Source organism: Falco rusticolus, chromosome 5 (assembly GCF_015220075.1).
Source record: "Falco rusticolus isolate bFalRus1 chromosome 5, bFalRus1.pri, whole genome shotgun sequence".
Classification (NCBI taxonomy): Eukaryota; Metazoa; Chordata; class Aves; order Falconiformes; family Falconidae; genus Falco; species Falco rusticolus.
The window spans coordinates 21,497,206-21,516,293 of NC_051191.1; the positions used below are offsets into that span (position 1 = coordinate 21,497,206).

The 19,088-nt window shown below is 50.8% G+C and overlaps 2 protein-coding genes across 8 annotated transcripts in view; one reads left to right on the forward strand and one right to left on the reverse strand.

Annotated features, from left to right (window-relative positions):
* The first annotated feature begins 1,395 nt into the window (after positions 1 to 1,395).
* Positions 1,396 to 8,953, forward strand: IL15RA (interleukin 15 receptor subunit alpha). Of its 4 annotated transcripts, none has more exons than XR_005104442.1 (8): positions 1,396 to 1,609; positions 5,189 to 5,389; positions 5,527 to 5,604; positions 5,892 to 6,128; positions 6,297 to 6,326; positions 6,611 to 6,668; positions 6,792 to 8,421; positions 8,498 to 8,953. XR_005104442.1 is itself a non-coding variant. In XM_037389004.1 (7 exons), exons 1-7 carry the CDS (start codon positions 1,534 to 1,536, stop codon positions 6,892 to 6,894), a joined length of 783 nt encoding a protein of 260 aa, XP_037244901.1. In that variant the 5' UTR covers positions 1,396 to 1,533; the 3' UTR covers positions 6,895 to 8,953. The 4 variants fall into 4 exon arrangements, 1 of the variants encoding a protein (XP_037244901.1); XR_005104441.1 differs by having other exon boundaries at positions 8,523 to 8,953; XR_005104440.1 differs by having other exon boundaries at positions 6,792 to 7,116; positions 7,532 to 8,953.
* Positions 8,706 to 19,088, reverse strand: part of FBH1 (F-box DNA helicase 1) — a 32,068-nt gene continuing 21,685 nt past the window's right edge. For all 4 annotated transcript variants that reach the window (XM_037389001.1, XM_037388999.1, XM_037389003.1 and 1 more), the window contains 8 exons: positions 17,576 to 17,675; positions 17,284 to 17,405; positions 15,329 to 15,404; positions 14,006 to 14,203; positions 13,266 to 13,388; positions 12,519 to 12,625; positions 10,165 to 10,293; positions 8,706 to 9,469 (listed from right to left, as the gene is read on the reverse strand). In XM_037389001.1, the coding sequence (XP_037244898.1) occupies positions 9,350 to 9,469; positions 10,165 to 10,293; positions 12,519 to 12,625; positions 13,266 to 13,388; positions 14,006 to 14,203; positions 15,329 to 15,404; positions 17,284 to 17,405; positions 17,576 to 17,675 (975 nt within the window). In that variant the 3' untranslated portion in view covers positions 8,706 to 9,349. The remainder of the gene's footprint in view (positions 9,470 to 10,164; positions 10,294 to 12,518; positions 12,626 to 13,265; positions 13,389 to 14,005; positions 14,204 to 15,328; positions 15,405 to 17,283; positions 17,406 to 17,575; positions 17,676 to 19,088) is intronic.

Genomic DNA, 19,088 nt, shown 5'->3' on the forward strand with positions numbered 1-19,088 from the left:
GTGAGTTGGCTTCAGGGGCGGCGGGTTGGCCGATGTAGATAATCTGCAGGTGTGGCTGGTTCTGTTAAGTGGTTGAGAGCTAATGAAGAGAGAGCAGCTGAGGAAAAAACAAGAGAGGAGAGAGCGGGTCCTGAATGAGGTGAGGATAAGGCAGTAGAGGTACTGTATGAAGAGTATGCTGGTATGAGATGGTAAAAGACCTTGTTGCAGCTTGATAGTCTGGAGAGTGTTGTGACAGGTACGCGTTGTTTTCAAGATCAGCAGTCTCATACACAGCTCTTCCTCAAATACACTTGGCAGGGTTAAGAGGTTCATCAACTGGCTGGGCCACTATCATTGACTCTTTTGCTTCAGGAGAGGTTAACTGAGGTTAATGTTCTCTCCTTGATGAGCAAAGGGAGAATTTACCTACTTTGCATAAAGAATTGCTAATTGGCCATGAAATGCTATATTCATTTGACCCCTTTCATATGTGAAAAGCTGTTTTCTGAAACTCACTGCCAAGACAAAGTGACTTGCAGTCAATAGAAGAAGGAATGGAGACAGACAAAGCCAAGAGGTCACAAGCAAAGAGCCATAGGGCAGTTTTGAGAAGATTTGTTGTAAGCTGGACCTGTAGAAGCAGTGCAGTCCCAGGTGCACCACAGGTTGGAGCCCTCTGTATATCTTACAGGGCCTTGAATCGTAACTTGATTTCCACTTTTGAGGTTTGCCTGGGGACTAGCAAGCTCCGGCACTGGGATATCTGCATCCCCAGGGTCCTGTGTAGCCCCCGGGCATTGCACCCAGCCAGATTCCCCCCAGGAACTGGAGGGGAGGAATTGTACACCTGGGTACCACATCCCCCTGGGCAGTGTATCCCCATGCCAAGTGCTGCATCATCTTCTGCCCAGAATTCCATCCCTCCCCCAGATCCTGCATCCCGCTGCTACCACGTCCCCCCTGGTCACCACATCCTCCTGGGTATCACGCCTTTCAGCTGAGTACTGCAGCAGCCCCCAGGTATTGCATCGCCCCAGGTACTGCTTTCTCTAGAGGTGCTGTCTCCCCTGCCCCGGGCATCATATCCCCCTGGGTAATGCACCCCCTTTTCAGGTATTTTAGCCTTCCAGTATTGGTTCGTCCCCGTGGGTATCTCACATTCCCCCCCCCCCCCCCCCCCCCCGTATTGCATCCCTTCCTGAGTGTTGCATTCCCCCCCCCCCCCCCCGGGTATCTCATAACCCCCGGTACTGCATCCCCTCCTGGGTATTGCATCCCCTCTCAGGTACCACATCCCCACCCACCCCGGGCATTGCCTCCCCACCCCGCCCCGGGCACTGCATCCCCTCCCTACCCCGGGCCCCCATCCCGGCAGGGCGGTGCGTCTGGGTCGGTAGCCCCGGTGCGAAAGCGAAAGCGAAAGGGAAGCGACTGGAACCACGCTGGACATGTCCGGCGGCGGCGGCTGGCGGCGGGGCAGCGCCGCGGAGCCCCCGCGGGAGCCCTGAGTCCCCCAGCCCGGCCCGGCCCCGGGGCCGCCGCCGCCGTCCCATGGCGCGGCCGCCGCCGCTGCTGCTGCTCTGCGGGACCGTCGCCCTCTTGCTGCCCTGGGCCGCCGCCGACACCGGTAAACGGGGTCCCCCGGGCTGCCTGGCTCGCCGCCGGGGCGCCGTCGCCGTCCCCGGGGTGCCCGCACTGCGCCCCGGTCTACCCGAGCACCCACTCGGGGAGTCCACGCCGCTCCCCGGAGTGCCCCCGCGTGACCACACCCCTCTCTAGGTGCCCTCCCCCGGTGGGTTGCCCGCACTCCCCCCGGGGCACCCACATTGCTTCCTGAGGTGCCCAGGCTGCACCCTGCATTCTCCTTGTCACCCCCGGGTGCCCCGCCCGCCCCACCCCCACCCCCCATCCCCCATCCCCGATGTCCAGGGAGGCTGGGGGTGATTTTTAGGGTCGGTGTGATGGACTCAAGGGAGCTGCGTCGCCGCAGGGTTTCACCCTGGGTGGGGTCTGTGGGTTTTCCATGGGGCTGTGGCTCGTTGGCAGCCAAGCATCGCTGCTGGACTGGGAATGTTTCGTTGTGTCTCGCCTCTCCAAAAGCATAGAATCATAGAATCGTTTAGGTTGAGAAAGGCCTTTGAGATCATAAATCCAACCATTAACCCAGCACTGCCAAGCCCACCACTCAGCCATGTCCCTGAGCACCACATCTACACATCTTTTAAATGCCTCCAGGGATGGTGACTCCTTCACCTCCCTGGGCAGCCTGTGCCAGTGCTTGACACCTTTTTCGATGTAGACATTTTCCCTCATACTCCATCTAAACCTCCCCTGGCACAGCTTGAGGCTGTTTCCTCACATCCTGTTGTTACTTGGGAGAAGGGACCGACCCCCACCTCACTGCAACCTCCTGTCAGGCAGTTGTAGGGAGTGAGAAGGTCCCCCCTGAGCCCCCTCTCTCCAGGCTGACCCCCCCAGCTCCCCCCGCCACCCAGCACCTATGTTGTTTGCATCCCAGCATGCTGGGATGAGCTCATCCTCGCTGGCTTCATTTGAGATTGCTGGTGGGGAAAGCCAAAACAAGCAAAGCAGAAACATGCGGTCAATTCGTGCAAATATAAAACCCCCCTGAATATTGTGCGTGTGTTTCAACCTGGAAATTTAATATCAGCAGGAGGCAGGGAATTCAGATGGAAATAAAGCAGCTGGGGGTATTTTCCCAGGAAGACTGGTACCTGGCACCATGGCTCATTTGGGAGGTTGGCTAATGAAACAATGAGCACTAGAGCTGAGACATGAATGGGAAAACTCAGCTGGCAAAGCTCAGAGGAACAGAGACAAGCAGGGAGAGGTTTTTGGGCACCCTGGGAGAGTCTCGTCAGTTTTTCCTTGAAAGAAACAGGAACAGAAGACAGATGTTGTTTTTTGCTGTGTGTAAGTCTCCAGCAGTGTGCAGATCCAGGGAATTTGATCAATCTACTTCAAAGCAAATAAGAGAAGAGACAGGCTTGTAGTTACTGCAGATCTCCTTGCTTGGAAGCCAGAGTTTTATCATGGTCATGGCTCTCCCCACCCATCTGTCTTTGACATAATTTTCAATTCGCTACTGAGGTATAAAAGGAAGCCTAAATCTTAGCCGCAAAACTCCAGGGCTGTGGCAGTGCTGGAAACCTGAATCCCCAACAATATTCTCCCCTTTTCCCCCGTGGCACATGCTTTATTTCATCAAACTAACTGAAATTTGTACAGTGATGGTACAATCTTGGAGAGCAGAGACACTGCGGTTCTGTCATCAAAGGACTTGGGCATTTTTTGGAAGAGGAGATTATTTTACAGTCAGATCAACCAGAAAAAAGGTGCTTCGGTGGGAATGGGATGACAAGATCGGGTTTAAAAGCTGAAAGGCATAAGCATGACTTGCAAGTCCTTGTTTTTCCTGGACATTTTTGTTAGACATGGTTGAGGGTTATCTTGACGCTAGAAGAGCTTTTAGTTCATTTTATGGCACGGCTTCAGGTGTGGTGACATGCAAGGGTGTTGTGAAACAGCCTGTGGAGCTTCCTTGAAATGCTCCCAGAAATTTCACCACCACCTTGAGAGAAGGCTGAGAACCGACGTGCTTATGTGTGGCTGCAGCATCGCCCATGTCCTCCGGGCATGGCAGCTGCAGCTCTTCAGGCCGTCCCGATGCCAGGGGACATGGCACGGACCCACTGAGCACTGAAATGGAGCAGACCCTCCCTGGGATGTTCTGGGGATACATAATAATTTGGGGAGGCTTTTTTTAAGATTAAGATTTTTATCTCTGTGTGGTTTTGGTGCCTGGGGGAGCATGTCATCTTCCTGTCCCCACTGCCACCGTGCTCCTGTCTGTATCCCCTTCGTGCTGCTATCTCCATTGTGCTCTCATCTCCATCATGCACCTGTCCCCACTGCCATCACACCCCTGTCCCCAGCGGGCTCCTATCCCCATCACCAGCACTTTCCCACCCCTGTTGTGCTCTTGTCCTCACTGCCATTGCTCTCCTGGCCCCACTGTCCTCCCATCACCACCCCACTCCTGATACCAGCCCAACCGTGCATTCCTCTGTACCAAATGTGCATCATCCCAGCTGGGCATTGCTCCATCCATGCTGGGCATCAGTTCATCCATGCTGTGCATCACATCCTGGCTGTGCATTGCTCCATCCCAGCTGTGCATCACATCCTGGTTGTGCATCGCTCCATCCATCCCGGCTGTGTATCACATCCTGGCGATGCATTGCTCCATCCCAGCTGTGCACCTCGTCCTGGCCATGCATTGATCCATCCGGGCTGTGCATCACATCCCAGCTATGCATTGCCCCATCCCAGCTGTAAGCCACTCCAGCCTGGCTGTATATTGATTTATTCCCACTGTGCATCTCTCCATGCTGGCACTGAAGCATCACCTCTCCACAGCGGCTCACATTGGGGGACAAAAGCTGGCAGTGGCCAGGGCTGTGAGCGAGCCGTTCCCATGCTGTGGCAGGGGTCTAGGTGTGGGCACAGTCTCGGGGCAGCTGAGAAACTTTCACCATTGCACCAGAAAAAGAAGTGAAATTGCAACACCCCCTTGCAAAATCGACCTCAACTCAAGGCCAAAGGGGAAGCACGAGCCCTTCTGGGGATAAGAAGATTCGTAAATCATAGCCCATCGCTACCCCATTGTTCAGCCATGTGATGCTCAGATTTCAGCTGCCTCTAGGGCCATGGGCTGCAGCCTCCAGTGGGGAAAAAGCCCTGGGAAGTGGCTGGAGGACTCCTGCAGCTGCTGGAATTTTTCAGGTCCAGCTGCAAAACGGGTGGAGATAAAAGGGGGTGGTGACCACAGCTAAACACAGCAGCTGGTGGCAGGATGCAGCTGGGGCTGCTGGCCCAGGATGGTCACGGCAGGGGTATGAAATTCTGTGAAAAGTCTTTGGCAGCTGGAGGAGCTGCTACGAGTAACTATAAATGTTCTGGAAACAGAGCTTTTCCCTTCTCCATCCCCTGTGCACAGGCACAGCCATCTTACCACTGTCTTCTGGAGGCTGGATGACGCTCTCCTAGCCCCAGGGCAGTACCAATTCCTCATATCCACCCCCAGGCAGGATTTGACCTCCTTGCGTACCATTCAGCACAGCAAGCTGAGCTTCATTCCCTATTGTGATCTCTCCATCTCTTTATTTTTTTACCCTCCCTCCAGTGTCAGTGCGATGCAGCCACCCCAAGGATGTGGCCAACGCGCACATCAATGTGGGCAACAACACCCTGCTCAACACCCGCCTGCGCTACACCTGTAACCTGGGCTACAAGCGCAAAGCCGGTACCTCCAGCCTCATCCAATGCATCCTCCGTGATGGCTCCACCAAGCCTGACTGGACCAACACCACGCTGCAATGCATCCGTAAGCCCTCGCTCAGCAGCCAGGACACAATGGGGACCGGGAAAGGGGGACACCTCCATCACTAGTATGACGGAGGAGGATCAAAGGTGGCATGGGCACTGCCACTGACGGTGTCTCCACATTGTGTTTTCCCAAAGGAGACCCGGCTTTACCTCCACAAACTCCCAGCCCTGAGCTCCCAACTGCACCGCACACCGAGAGGATGACCCAGAGGGGTGAGGAAGGGGCAAACGCAGCCCATGGGCTTTGGTTTGGGGCCGCCGTGACTGTGGCTGTGGCAAAACCACAACCACTGTGGTGTGGAAAGCAAAATATTTCAATGGCATGATCAAATTAATGCAATTGTGTGAAATTATGCCATTTTGTAGCTGCTGGATGGGCATTATTTGCCCTCGATGCAACCTGCCCAAAGCAGGCACAAGGCTGAGCACTGAAATAATGGTTCTGCCTGGAGTGTGCCTTTTAATTTTTGAAATTAAAAGGTTTTACACCACTTTCCCAGGAGGAACCACCAACACCAGCCCGACCTTCAACCCCTCTCCAGCAGCAACGCCTGGGCTACCAGGAGCTGCCAGCCACTCAGCTGCGCCACCAGAACCTGATGGGCCATCACCAGAGACATCCACACCATGGGAGATGCCCCCACCACTGGACACATCCACAACAGGAGAGGGGACAGCCCTGGGGTCACCTCTGGGGACAACCCCACTGCCCACCCCCCCTCCACACTATGCCGCAGGTCAGGCCACCTCCCCGGGGAAAATAACCCACCAGTGGGTCTACTTTCACCCAGAAAAGGCTCTTTTACTTTTTCAATGCATTTTTTTCCTTCTCTCCAAATCCCGCAGCATCTCCCCCTTTTCCCAGCTTTGCAGCTAAAAATCTCCATTTCTCTCTTCTTTTCCAGTTTCCATCCAGACCCTGGCCTATTCCATTGGTAAGTTGGGCAAAAAGCATTATTTTGGCAAGAAGGGGCTTGTTTTCCTTTATATTTTAGCTTAAAAGCCCTCCTTAGGCTGTGGGGGGTTTATGCCACGTTTGAGGGCAATGCTTCCAAGGGGGGAAGGATGCAGCACCCAAATTTCTTCCTGGGGTGGGGAGGGCACCTTGTGAATGTGCACAAAGCATTTTCGGCTCTTTGAGAGCTGTTTTGTTTGAGCCAGGCTGTGCCTTCAGCTGTGCATTGGAAGATGCTCATCGGCCACTGCATCTTTCCCACAGGGCTCCCGGTGCTGGTGGTTGCCGGTGTTGTGGCCTGCTGCTGCTGGAGGATGAAAATGTAAGTGTGCCGAGCCCCGCGAGGTCTTTTCACCCTGGTGATGAGTTGTCCTTGGCCTCTGTGCTTTCCTGAAAGCCAGGGATAGGCCTTGGGGTGCCAGCACCGCTCCTCTCCCCTCCACAGGCGCACAGGGCAGGGCTACACGGTGCCAGGGACGGCCATCCCCTTGGTGGCACCTGCTGCTGAGAACGACATGCTGCCACCTGGTGTCTTCCCCATGGGCTGAGCACCCACCGCTGGGCAACTCTGTGGCACCCACCAGCCTGGAGGATGCTCGGGGCTCGGATGGAAAGCCAGATGCTTCCCCGAGTGGTGGAAGCATGTGGCAGAGGACTTTCTGGTCCCCAGATGCCCTCTGCATGGAGCATCCTTGCACCAGGGACATGTGGCCACTCTTCCCAGCCTGAACAAGTGACTCCAGTGGATGAGACGGCTTGAGCGCCCAAAGGTGTGCGGGTGTCCCATGTTGCGGCTGAGTGGTGGGTGGGTGAGCCCCACAGGCACCCCGGGTGGCGCACAAGCAGTGGGCATCCTGCATCGGGAGCCAGAATTCAGAGGAGGCAGTCCTGCGGGTGCTGGTGGTCAGCAGGGAGCAGGGTGGGGGCTGCCTGCCCCAGCAGAGAGCATTTAGGGTACAGGGGATGTGGTTTGGGTGCTGGGGGTGAAGCTGGGCTGCCCTGCCCTAAGAAGTGCCTATTGACTGGCCCAGAGCAAAGCCAGATTTGGGCTAGCTGGACGCCAGCCCCATCACTAGAGCCGCTTTGCCCCAAAAATCAGAAAGCAGCGCTGCTTGTGACAGACAGAGAGGCACCCAGCCGAGCATCCCTCCACTGCGTCCTCACCCCCTTCCTGCTCTCTTTCAGCCATTCGCCTGTGAGCCCGCAAGCGCAGTGAAGGGTGCTGATGCTGTACGAGGTGAGCCCTCGTATGCAGTTCAGGGACAGACACTATCAAAGACTGAAGGCAATAACACGACCTAGGAAATACTTTCCTTTGCATGTCTTCCCTTCATCCATCATCAGTTGTTATCCACTCATTTTTCCTTGATACAGAACTCATATAAGTTTTATACTGATGGCAGCTTTATGCTGATGTCTTTTTATGTATAAACATGTATATATTGTATATAAAATGCACACAGAGCAGTTGACTTTTTATCTGGTTGGGCATCTCAGCAGCCATGATGGTGGGGAGGACAGTGAGGACAGACAGGAGCGGGGTTGGGGTGAAATCCACCTCCATAGCAGAAAGGGCTCACCAGCCACCAGTACTGCAGTCCTGTCGAGGCAAAGGGTGACAACAAGGTGGCAGCTGCTATTTCTCAGCTGGACAGCAAAAGGGGTTTTAGCAGTCAGCTAGAAAGCAGTAGGTATCTAACAACTTAACTTCCACACTGCTGTGTCTTGTCCTCCTGTTTGTGCCACTGATCCGGACTGTTGGAGCTGGAGGAAGCAGCATTGTGGATGTGTTGACAGACAAAGCCCTCCAGCAATGGCACTGCCTCTCCCCAGCGTACCACAGGATGGTTGGAAAACAGGTGAGGCTGGATCACTGGAGGTGCCTGGTCCAACGTCTGCACTGAGCTCGGTGGTTACATTCAACATCCAAGTCTTGGGTGAACTTCTGCCTATGCTTACGTGAGCAGAACAGGGAAAGCCTGATCTGGACTTGGTGCTTTGAAAGCGAAAGAAGAGCTAGTGAAGCAACTACCATTCAATGGAAATCAAAAGGATACACGAGCTTCTTCCAGCAGGTATGGCTCATGGCTCTGGGCCCATGTCCAAGAGCAGATCTCTTCCAAAATCAGATTCAGTTTCACATGAGATCAGTTTTTTGGCTCTCTGCATGACACAGGTTCTGGTATGACGAGTCAATGCTGTCTTCAAACGCAGAGCGTAAGCCACCGTTTACAAGAGCACCGTGCTGCTTGCACCACTGCTGCTGTGATGGCCAGTAAATAAATGCAACCCAAGATGATTTCTTAACAGAAGGGGAGAGAAAAAAGAAAACCTCAAGGCTATTTTTATTTTTTTTTTTAAACAAATTTAATTTCAGGATGAAAAACGCTCTCCAGTTTATCAGAGTTAGACTGAAAGTAAATGAAAGCAGTTCTTCAGACACTGCCTCTCTCATTCCCTTATGGTTTGCTGCAGGGAGAAGGGAAATAGTCTGGGGAAATCCCTTGGCTGCAAGTAAGGAAAATTAATTTAGTTGGGAGAGATTAATGACTTCTAGAGCTGATAGTGAAAAATTCATTTTCCAAGAATAAAGCATTTCTTTGGGTACTTTTCAGTGTCACATTTCTTCTGATGGATCAGAGGGATTTCACAGAGACATGATGTGATGGAATAGGCACAGATATCCTGGCAGTTTGGTCACTGGAGGTGTTTTCTGGTGACAGAAGTAACGAAGGGGTAATTCTCAAAAAAAGCGCCGTCCTGTCTAATACAGTTTATATAGTGGATATTCTCCTGTGCAGTGATGCAGAGCAGGCCATGCTGACCAGCTCTGGGAAGGCAAGGCAGGGCTGGAGAGCTCCTTGCAGATGGCTTAGAGGGTTCCTCTCAGAGCTGATCTGAAACCCTGCTCCAATATCCACCTGATTTTGGAGCTGGGATGTGACAACAGGCCTTAGGCCTTGTCCTGTACCCAGGGTGGCTCTGGGGAGCTGGAGGGCTTTGTTAGAGCTGGACAGGCTGTTCCTGAAGCTCTGGGAAAAAGGTGAGCGGCATCAGAGAGCCAAAGCGCTGCTGCGCACAAGAGTGGCAAAGGTAGCCACCTGCATCCCTGCTGCCATCGCTCTGTGGGAGAAAAAGAGATTTCAGAGAAGAGGAAGACTGAAAGAACACTACCTCTGCTTCCAATCTCAAATGCAACCCCCTCACATCCAGGGAAGAGAACAATATGCCCAAAGCATCTCCTGCCACCTACCTTGTGAGGAAATCCCCTATGGGACAGCTTGTTTAACAGCTGCAACCAAAATGCCCCTGGATCCACCCCAGAGCCAGAAGGTGGGATTAAAACTCAAACCGGCCCCAAAAGTCAGATTGTCACTGGGGCGAGAGGTGCTCTGCTAATCCCAGATGGATGTTGCATGGCATCAACCTTGGCTCTTAAGAGTCAGATATGGGATCTGACACAACAAAACCCCAAAACTGGCCCCACCTGAGACCACAATTAGTCTCAGAGAAAGGTTAAGGCTTGAGTGGATCTGTGGGAACTGCAACATCACACCAGATCATGTGCTTGGGAAATCACCCCCAGTTACAAGCTGGGGTTGAGAGCAGAAGTAAAGGGCCAGTGAGCTGTGGGTGGGAGATCCAGCTGTGGGATGTTCCCTGCTCACTTCCACTAAAGCGTAGCGCCCTGACTGTCCCTCCCCAGTACGATAGCTCAGAACAGTCACGGAGCGCAGCTGCCCCGCCAGCAACTGGAGCAGCTCGCGAAGGCTCCTGACTTAGAAACATGACCTCAGAACCCCAGGGAGGGGACCTACATGAGTCAAAGGGAGCTTTTTCACAACCAGCCTGGACTGAAGTGTTTCCATACACTGTGGCACAGAACAAGCAATGGTGGCCCCGTGCTGCACTGCCTCACTCATCAGCTCCACCCGAAGGAAATGTTCCTAACAAACAAGAAAAAAAGGGAACAACACTCAGAGGGAGCAGAGATACTGGAACAGGTTGTTTCATACTTTTTTTAAACCCCTGGGAAGTGACTTGCAACATGGTTGCCCAGGTGGCCAAGGCAGCCAACAGCATCCTGGCTTGTATCTGTAACAGTGCGGCCAGCAGGACCAGGGCAGTGATGGTCCCCCTGCACTGGGCACTGGTGGGGCCGCACCTCGGATCCCGTGTGCGGTGTTGGGCCCCTCACTGCAGGACAGACACTGAGGGGCTGGAGCGTGTCCAGAGCCGGGCTGGGGCAGGGGCTGGGGCAGGGGCTGGGGGGGGGCGGCGGGGGGAGCTGGGGGGGGTCAGCCTGGAGAGGGGGGGCTCAGGGGCACCTGGTGGCTCCCTACAGCTGCCTGACAGGAGGTTGCAGTGGGGTGGGGGTCGGTCTCTTCTCCCAAGTAACAAGTGACAGGACTAGAGGAAACAGCCTCAAGCTGCGCCAGGGGAGGTTTAGATGGGGTATGAGGAAAAACCTTTTCACCGAAAAGGTGTCAAGCACTGGCACAGGCTGCCCAGGAAGATGATGGAGTCACCATCCCTGGAGGCATTTAAAAGATGTGTAGATGTGGTGCTCAGGGACATGGTTGAGTGGTGGGCTTGGCAGTGCTGGGTTAATGGTTGGATTTATGATCTCAAAGGTCTTTCCCAACATAAACTATTCTATGATTCCATTATTTTTTTTAAAAAAAAACAACAAACCAACAACAAAAAAAACCCAAACCCTTGGTGACAACAAAAATCAAGCAGAGCCAGCAGGAGCTCACGAGGAAGGAAGTGAAGTAAGAGCTGGTAACCACTACAGATAGAAAAAAGGGGAATCTACACATTTGTACTAAGATAAAAAGTCAGAATATGTGGAAGACAACATCCAAATGCAAGGACTGTGGAAAAAAACACACGGCAACCTTGTTCTTGCTACTGAAATCACAGTACAGAGTAGTGTTGTACTGGGTTTGCATGGCCAAAACCAAGGTTTTGGTTAGCAGGGGGCCGCAAGGGTGGCTTCTGTGAGAAGCTGCTAGAAGCTTCCCCCTGTCTGATAGTACCAATGCCAGCCAGCTCTCACATGGACCCACCGTTGGCCAAGGCTGAGCCCGTCAGCAATGGTGGGAGTGCCTCTGGGATAACTTATTTAAGAAGGGGGAAAAAAATGTGCACAACAAATTGCAGCCAGAGAGAGGAGTGATACTATGTGAGAGCAACATCCCTGCAGCCCCCCCGGTCAGCGCAGGAGGGGCTCCGGGCACCAGAGCAGAGATTCCCCGGCAGCCCATGGTGAAGCCCATGGTGAGGCAGGCTGTGCCCTCAGCCCTTGGAGGTCCATGGAGGAGCAGATCCCCACCTGGAGCCCATGGGGGACCCCGTGCTGGGGCAGGGGGATGCCCAAAGGAGGCTGTGACCCTGTGGGCAGCCCATGCTGGAGCAGGCTCCTGGCAGGACCTGTGGTCCCATGGAGAGAGGAGCCCCGGCTGGGGCAGGGTTGCTGGTGGGGCTTGTGCCCCCACGGGGACCAGCACTGGCGCAGCCTGGGCCTTAAGGACTGTACCCCGTGGGAGGGACTCACGCTGGAGGAGTTCATGGAGGCCTGTCTCCCGTGGGAGGGACCCCACGCCGGAGCAGGGGAAGAGTGTGAGGAGGAAGGAGCCCCCATTCCTGGTTCCCCTGTGCCGCTCAGGAGGAGGGGGTAGAGGAAATTGGGCGTGAAGTTGAGCATGGGAAGAAGGGAGGGGTGTGGAGAAGGTGTTTTAAGATTTAGCTTTTATTTCTCATTACCCTAATACTGACTTGGCTGGCAATAAATTAACACCCCGCCTTCAAACATAACAATCAGAGATGTGCAGATTTTATGGAAAGTGGGTGCTGAGTCTCTTGGCACTTTTTTAAACTGGCAGCTGCCCATCCTGCCCAAAATGTCATCACTTGCAAAGCTGCCCTGAGACTCTAAATCTTCAGGAGACAGCAACATGCCTGGGAGTTTGCCCTCCCGGGCCATTTGCTCTGCCTCTGGAGCGCTCACACATCAGCTGAGGAGCTGCTGCAGTTCACAGGCAGGGTGGCTCAGCCAGATTGCACACGATGATGGCTTGCTTTGGGGCAGTGTGCTACAAAGCATGGGTATCAGGGCCCTCAATTGTCCCACTCCAGCATTTGCTTACCTTGGAAAGATTTCACTTACCCCAGCCAGTGCTAAAAGGTCTTCCAGGGACTTTGACATCAGCAAATACTTCTTTGCACGTGTCACTGCTACATAGAGCAGGTTCCATTCATCCTCAGGATACATGTCTAGGTTGGAGGAAAGATCATCAATAGCTTTAGAGGCCAAGAATGAACAGCTCTGCCATTCTTCTAATGCTTCAGCTAGCATGTCTGGAAGGACACTTGGTGCTTCTCTGGGAGAGTGTGAACTTGCAGAGCAGCACGGCTGTGCAGCACTCTCCTGTGTTTGCTGTGCAGTTCCTGACACTACCAATAGCTCCTGCCTCATTCCATGTTTCTCCCTCCAAGCAAATGCAGGTCTCTATCTGCCTGGAGAAGCAGTTCACTGCTACATGTTTTCCCACCTCCCAGGCACAGACCTGGCACTGGAGAAACTTCTCAGTCTCTAGATTCACTCTGCAGGCTCCTCTCTGCTCACTGGGAAGCAACCAGCTCTTCCAAGGCATGAACTGTGCCACCTAAGGAAAGCATTGTCTTTCCCAGGTGTGGAGCTGGTCTTTGTTGCTAGATGGCTACAAGCTTGACTGCAGGAATATTCCCCTGCCCCTGTTTCACTGTGAAGGAAACTACAAGGCTGATAATCACTAGGGCAGCCGGGGGCGCTTGAAATGCCGAGAAGCATGGGCTTGCAGGATAAGCCCGGGCAGCACACTTTCCTTTCCCCCCTTCAGATCAGGATGGGCACCGCGCACAGCTGTTCTCTTACCGATAATGAAGTTAGCTCTCTGGTAATTGCCACCAAGACACGGTACTTTCACAAAGTCATCTGCAATCAGCACCGTATCGAACTCCAGGCCTTTGGCTTGATGGACAGTACCTATTATGTAGTCTGTAACCACCGCACGTGGGGAACAAGAAGGAAAAAAGATGGGTCATCAGAGCAATAACGGTATTTTTAATTTGATGAGGCACTGAGTCAAATGAAAGTATTTCATTCTGCATTCATTTCACTTCTCTCCAAACATAAATCAGAAGTAAAGCAGGAGTCTAGACTGCTGAAGACAACTTCCTCGCCAAGGAAAATGCCTGGTTGTCAACAGCCTGAGCCTCAGCCCCAACTCCCAAACAGGAATGTGCTTTATTTTTTACTTGACTGCTTTGTCCCCTCCCCAGATTTTAGTCAGCAAGTTGCAAAGCAACTCCAACAGAAATCCCAAAAAGCAGAATAAAGTCCTAGGGCTTTCCAAATGTAGGAAATACCGCGTCCAAAGGTTTATTTTCCTCAGCAAAGTCACATGAAGCAATCCTTTGGTGGCAGATTCATTGCACTGAACTCCACCTGGAGTCCCAAATGTATCCCAGAAGCTGCTGTTCAACTTCCTTTCTCCTAAAAACCCGATCTGATCCAAACGCAGCCCTTTTGCAGAACAAGGTGGATTCAGCACTGAGATAGATTGAGAAAAGACCTGAATTTGCTCCTCTAACAAAGACACAGCTTGGCTTTACCTGCCATGGCTTCTTGTGACACGTGGCTGCTCTCAATCTTCTGTACCAGTTCAGGGATCCGCTCTTTGTATTTCTCCACTATTGCAATCTTCACTTCCAGGTCTTTGTCATCGGTGTGCTGTGCATATTTCTTTAAACTGAGGAGGCCCCGAGTTTCTTCCCATTTTTTGATAAAGGAGTCATTTATAACAAGGTTTGCTGAAAAGGAAGTAGCACATGACGTGAGTTTATTTGACAGATGCATATAAAGAACTTTTACATTCTAATCAAGTTTCAAAGTAAGTACTAGGGAAGGCAAGTGTGGGACAGTGGATGGACTGCCACTGTGGTATGAATGGGTTTGGGATATACTCCTTGCTCTGTGACGGGTGGTTTTTACTCAGTATTTTCTCTTTACTGATGCAAAACACCATCAAAGCTCAACATGCTCATTGGAGCAGGTAGTCTCACAGAACAGCATCACTTTGAGCTACAGCGCTAGCGTACTATAAAGGGTACGAAAGTTTAAGGAGCTCAGGAGACAGCAGCTGGCAAACATTCACTGAGCTCTCTCATTTCTAAAGCATGTGTCCTAGAAAGTCTGCACAACCTAGTCCCCAGAGATATTTGGAAACTGAAGGGAAAAGACTCTGAGCAGTCTGAAAAGACTTTAATGTGAATTCAGCACACTGGAGCAGGGGCTCAGGGCAGACAGCCCCAGGGCCCTTCCAACATGCATTATTCTTCTTACACAGATGGCAAGGAGTTTTCCTGGTAGCTCACGTTCCAAAGAACCAGTAACAACACCCATGTAATCAATCAGTTGTGGCAGTTCAGTATATGCTTTGTTTGTCTCTGTGCCCCATATCTAATAATACTTGCCTACTGCTGCCGAGAGATTTTAAATGAATTATTTATTTCCTACGTGATATCCATATAGGAAGTGACAGCATTCAACACACCAGGTTTAAAAAAAAATAAGCAAAGTAGGAAAAGCCTAAGACAAATGAAAAATGACATCAAATCAGAAAACATAGGAAAAAGTCCTAATCTACGAGTTTCCTGGGCTCTTGCACTCAAGACAAGGCATCGCAGAGGAAAGCTGGGGAGGGCTGCACGACACAGACCCCCCAGTTTTGGTGGTTCTGGTTTTAACGTCAGCCACTCAAGCAGACAAAATAGCACAGCCCATTAAGAAGTCCATTTGCAACAGATAACTTAATGAGGAAATAGAAAATAAGCCACCAAGAAGCCTGCCACTTTCCATCACCACAGCAAAACCTAAAAAACCCGCACTGCTGCAGGGAGGATCACACACACAGAGAAGTGTAACGACATACTCACATTTCTTCCGTTCATCTGCAGGTTGACTGAGCTTCCAAATATCACAAATTCTGCTCAGGCCAAAACGGACAAGCCCCTAAAATAAACATCAATTTAGCTTAATATACAGGAGTAAAGGTGCTGTCTAGGGTTCCTACACAACCTAGCAGGGCCCAGTGGTTATTGGTATTAAGAGGAAGGGAATAAGGGAAATGTGTTGAAGATGAAGAGCTGTTTTCCTGAAATCCCTGGAGCTGTAGCATAATCAAAGATGGCTGAAAAGGCAATGATCCAGCTTGCTCTCGCTCTGCAGATGGACAGATGGACAGATGGACAGCAAGAAGAGAAGAGGATACTGTCCGACTGGCACTGTAACACAGCTACAGCAGAATTTGATATCCAAAGCCTTTTCAATGAAAAAAATTATTTCTATAATGTTTTCTCTTTTGCTAACAGAAAAAAAAAGTTCAGTTCTTGGTCATTTTAGCTTTTAATAGCTGCATATTGCTTTTTCAAAACCAACTTTAAAAGCCTGTTACGCCAAAAATGTTGCTGGCCTATTGACTCCAAGCTGTTTCACAGGACAGCCAGCTCCAGGTACAACTGCATCCTCTTTCCTGAAACGATGGGCCGCTACAACAAAGATAAATTTGCTAAACTGACTGTAAATGTTTCCATTTCAATGTAAACGAAACCAAAATGCTTTGCTTTGGCCATTTTTACTTTCAGAAAGTATTTTTTCCCCCTTGTTTCCAAATTCAGGTTTTTTTGTTCCATCAAAAGAAGCATCACTCTGAATTTAGACTTATTCCAAACTGCAAAAGCAGAGGAGGTTTTCAGTACTGGGCAGTCAGTTCAAACGCTCATTGTATATGCAGCTTTCTGGTGGAAAAAAAAAAAAATTAAAAACTTAAAAGATCAGCCTAAAATTCAAAAGAGCAGGCTCATCCTCAGACCTGTTCAGCTCTAGGACATCTGTTCATTGTGCCTGAGCTTCTACATTTCCGGGTGCAGAACAAGATCTCACATTAAATCATTGGTATCAATGATTCAGAGTTTGAAAACCAATGATTCCTCTGAGGCTTCTGAAATGTGGAGTCTTATTAAAACCTTCCTGCAATTCAAGCATGTAAATTTCTGCAGACGTGCGTGTGCACACACACACACACACACTCTTCCAGATACATGGGTGCTTTTTGCAAATAAAAATTCAGTGCAAACTGAAACTGTTTGAGCAACAGAACTGTTGCTCCCTCAAGGAGTTAATGTTCATCATTGCTGAAAATCCCCATTTCCCTCACCAAAAAGGCTGCTGCACTAACTTTTCCTGGCTTTCCTGGGTGTATTGAGACAGGGACCAGAACATCACAGGACTGAAATTAGTAATGAGCACAGCACAGCCCTGTGTGGCATCTACAAGCCCAAAGGTCACCTTCAGCTCCAACCATTGTCTTCATCTCTCAAGGGAGCTTAAAAAAATGTGTATTCTCTCTAGGCACAGCCAACTGCCTTTCATTGCTTTGTATACTCAGCCTGCAATTACAGCTGATTTTTATTTCCCTAAAGCAGGAACACTGTGTTATTGCCAGCGGCCAAAGGCAGTCAGCAGCACTCCATCTAATGCAAATACTCACAGCAACTTGTTACAGCCATATATCACTCTTCCTCTGCCCCAGCCCTATCCAGCAGACTGGAGCTGATGCTGTGTCACCTGAGCCTGATGAAAAAAGGGCCAGACGAACCTAAAAAAGGAGCCTAGCCTGCACAGATTTGAGAACAGCTGCTCCAAATAACTCTTCTCCAGCCACAACAGATTGCTGCTTTCTCCTTGAATATTAGTTTTAAACCTGGGTGCTGCAGACAGCAGATTAGCCACACCTATTTCAAGCCCCAAGTAGGTGTCGCTGCTACAAGTGCTGACAGGCTTGGAGATTTGTAGTTGGGACATGAAAGATGCATTGGCAATTTCCCCTTACCCCAATGATGTGTATTTTAATCGGTCTCTCTTTTCCAGTAAGTTTCACAGCATCCTCAAACACGTTAAAATTGCTTCGTGATAAGACTGTTACCTTCCCTTCCATGCTGCCCCTCACATCACCTGCATGAAGAAATTCTCCGTTAGCCAGGACAGTTAAAAAGCAGGTATCTAAACACAAAGATCTTCATAAATCAGGATTAGTCCTGAGACACTTTGTTATGCAGTAGCCCTGCAACTTCCAGTCACTGAAGAGAGCTGACTGAGCCAACAGATGCACCGACACAACTTACCCTTTTGGTTTCCACCCACTAATGTCTTATTCCTGATCTTCTTGCAGACATCCAGAATGGTTGCTCCAACGTAAGCTATTTCAGGACCAAATCTGAAACTCTATGTGGAAAAATAAAGGAAATAGCAGGAAAAGAAAATGAACTTGTTACAACCTACAGAAGTATTACTATATATAGAACTATACAATTCCCACCAACCTTCTAGACACCCTTTCTCTTAGAAAAGGCACCCAAATGCCCCCGAACTATTCCTGGAAATCCTGAGGCAATAGGAACTGTGCTGTGAGATGGGACTACCATAAAGGGCAAAACGTGGTGTCCAGCCTCTCCACCTCAAGTGCTGCCACTGCCAACACTTTTCCCCAGTAAGTTACTGTGACATGGCACATCTGTCCTGCAGCAGGGCAGATGCTAGGGGTGGGGGAAAAGAAGCCAATCTCTCACTTGGCTGGGCTGCTGGAGCAGTGAGGGGCTGGAGCAGCAGAGCAGGGCTGAGGGTTGCTCTGTATGGTTTCCTAACCTGTAGGTCTGGGGCCAAAGTGCTGCGAAGTCAAAGCCCTAATAAAATTTCACTAACACCACAACTAAAACACACCAGTTAAGGTTGAGCACACTTCCACCAGTGAAGAGAAATGGAAAATCTTGTTACCCATAAAAATCTCCACAAGCGAGGTGATACAAGGCTGGTCCCAAGGCTTGTCACAAGATGTGCCACTGTAAATAAAGCCCATCCCTGTTCTCATGTGCCTGTCCCTGGCTCCTGCCCCTTGGCAAGGCTGGCATGGTGCAAGGGGAAAAGGCAGTTCAGGTGGATGAGTTTGGTGGCCATTCTGGCTCAGGAGCTGGATGGATTGCAGCTTGTATTGCTGGTTTAAACTGATTCATTCTGCAAGGATTCCCAAGGGGTAGTTCCTCCCCTGTATTAGCTGTGAGAATTGTGTACTCATGTGGCTAATCAGGCCAAAAAATTAATCAGGATGAGCTTTCAGCTGGCACAGTAGCAAGTTAGGTAATCCAGCCTGGAGACACAAGCATCACTTGGGCTGAAAGAAGGCAGGAGCTCTCTTCCAGGGAAAATTCAGGGCAAAGCTGAAGCTGTTCAAGAAAATTATGCCCTTGGCAGACAAACAGGGCAGGAGATATCATGGACAAAGGGATGATGGTGGGACAGAGGTGGCAATGCTGGAGTTTGTGCAGAGCCCGAAAAAAAGATCATGTGTACAGCCAGCAAATACATCCTCCTTAATCAATGTGGGTTTATTTAAAAGAGGTCACTGCCAGAACAAAATTCATGTCCTTGCTCTGAACTCCTTCATCTCTCTGCATGGGACCCACTGTCATAACTGACTGGCAATATAAGCAAGGAGGATATCTGCTACTGCCTACTCAGCTAGAGCTGAGAACTAACCCAGCAAAGAGGGGATCTCCTTGAAATAAGCCATATACTAAGGTCTCTACCCCCATACCCATTTTTCAAGCCACATAACTTTCCTAGTGATGGGATCACTCTGCT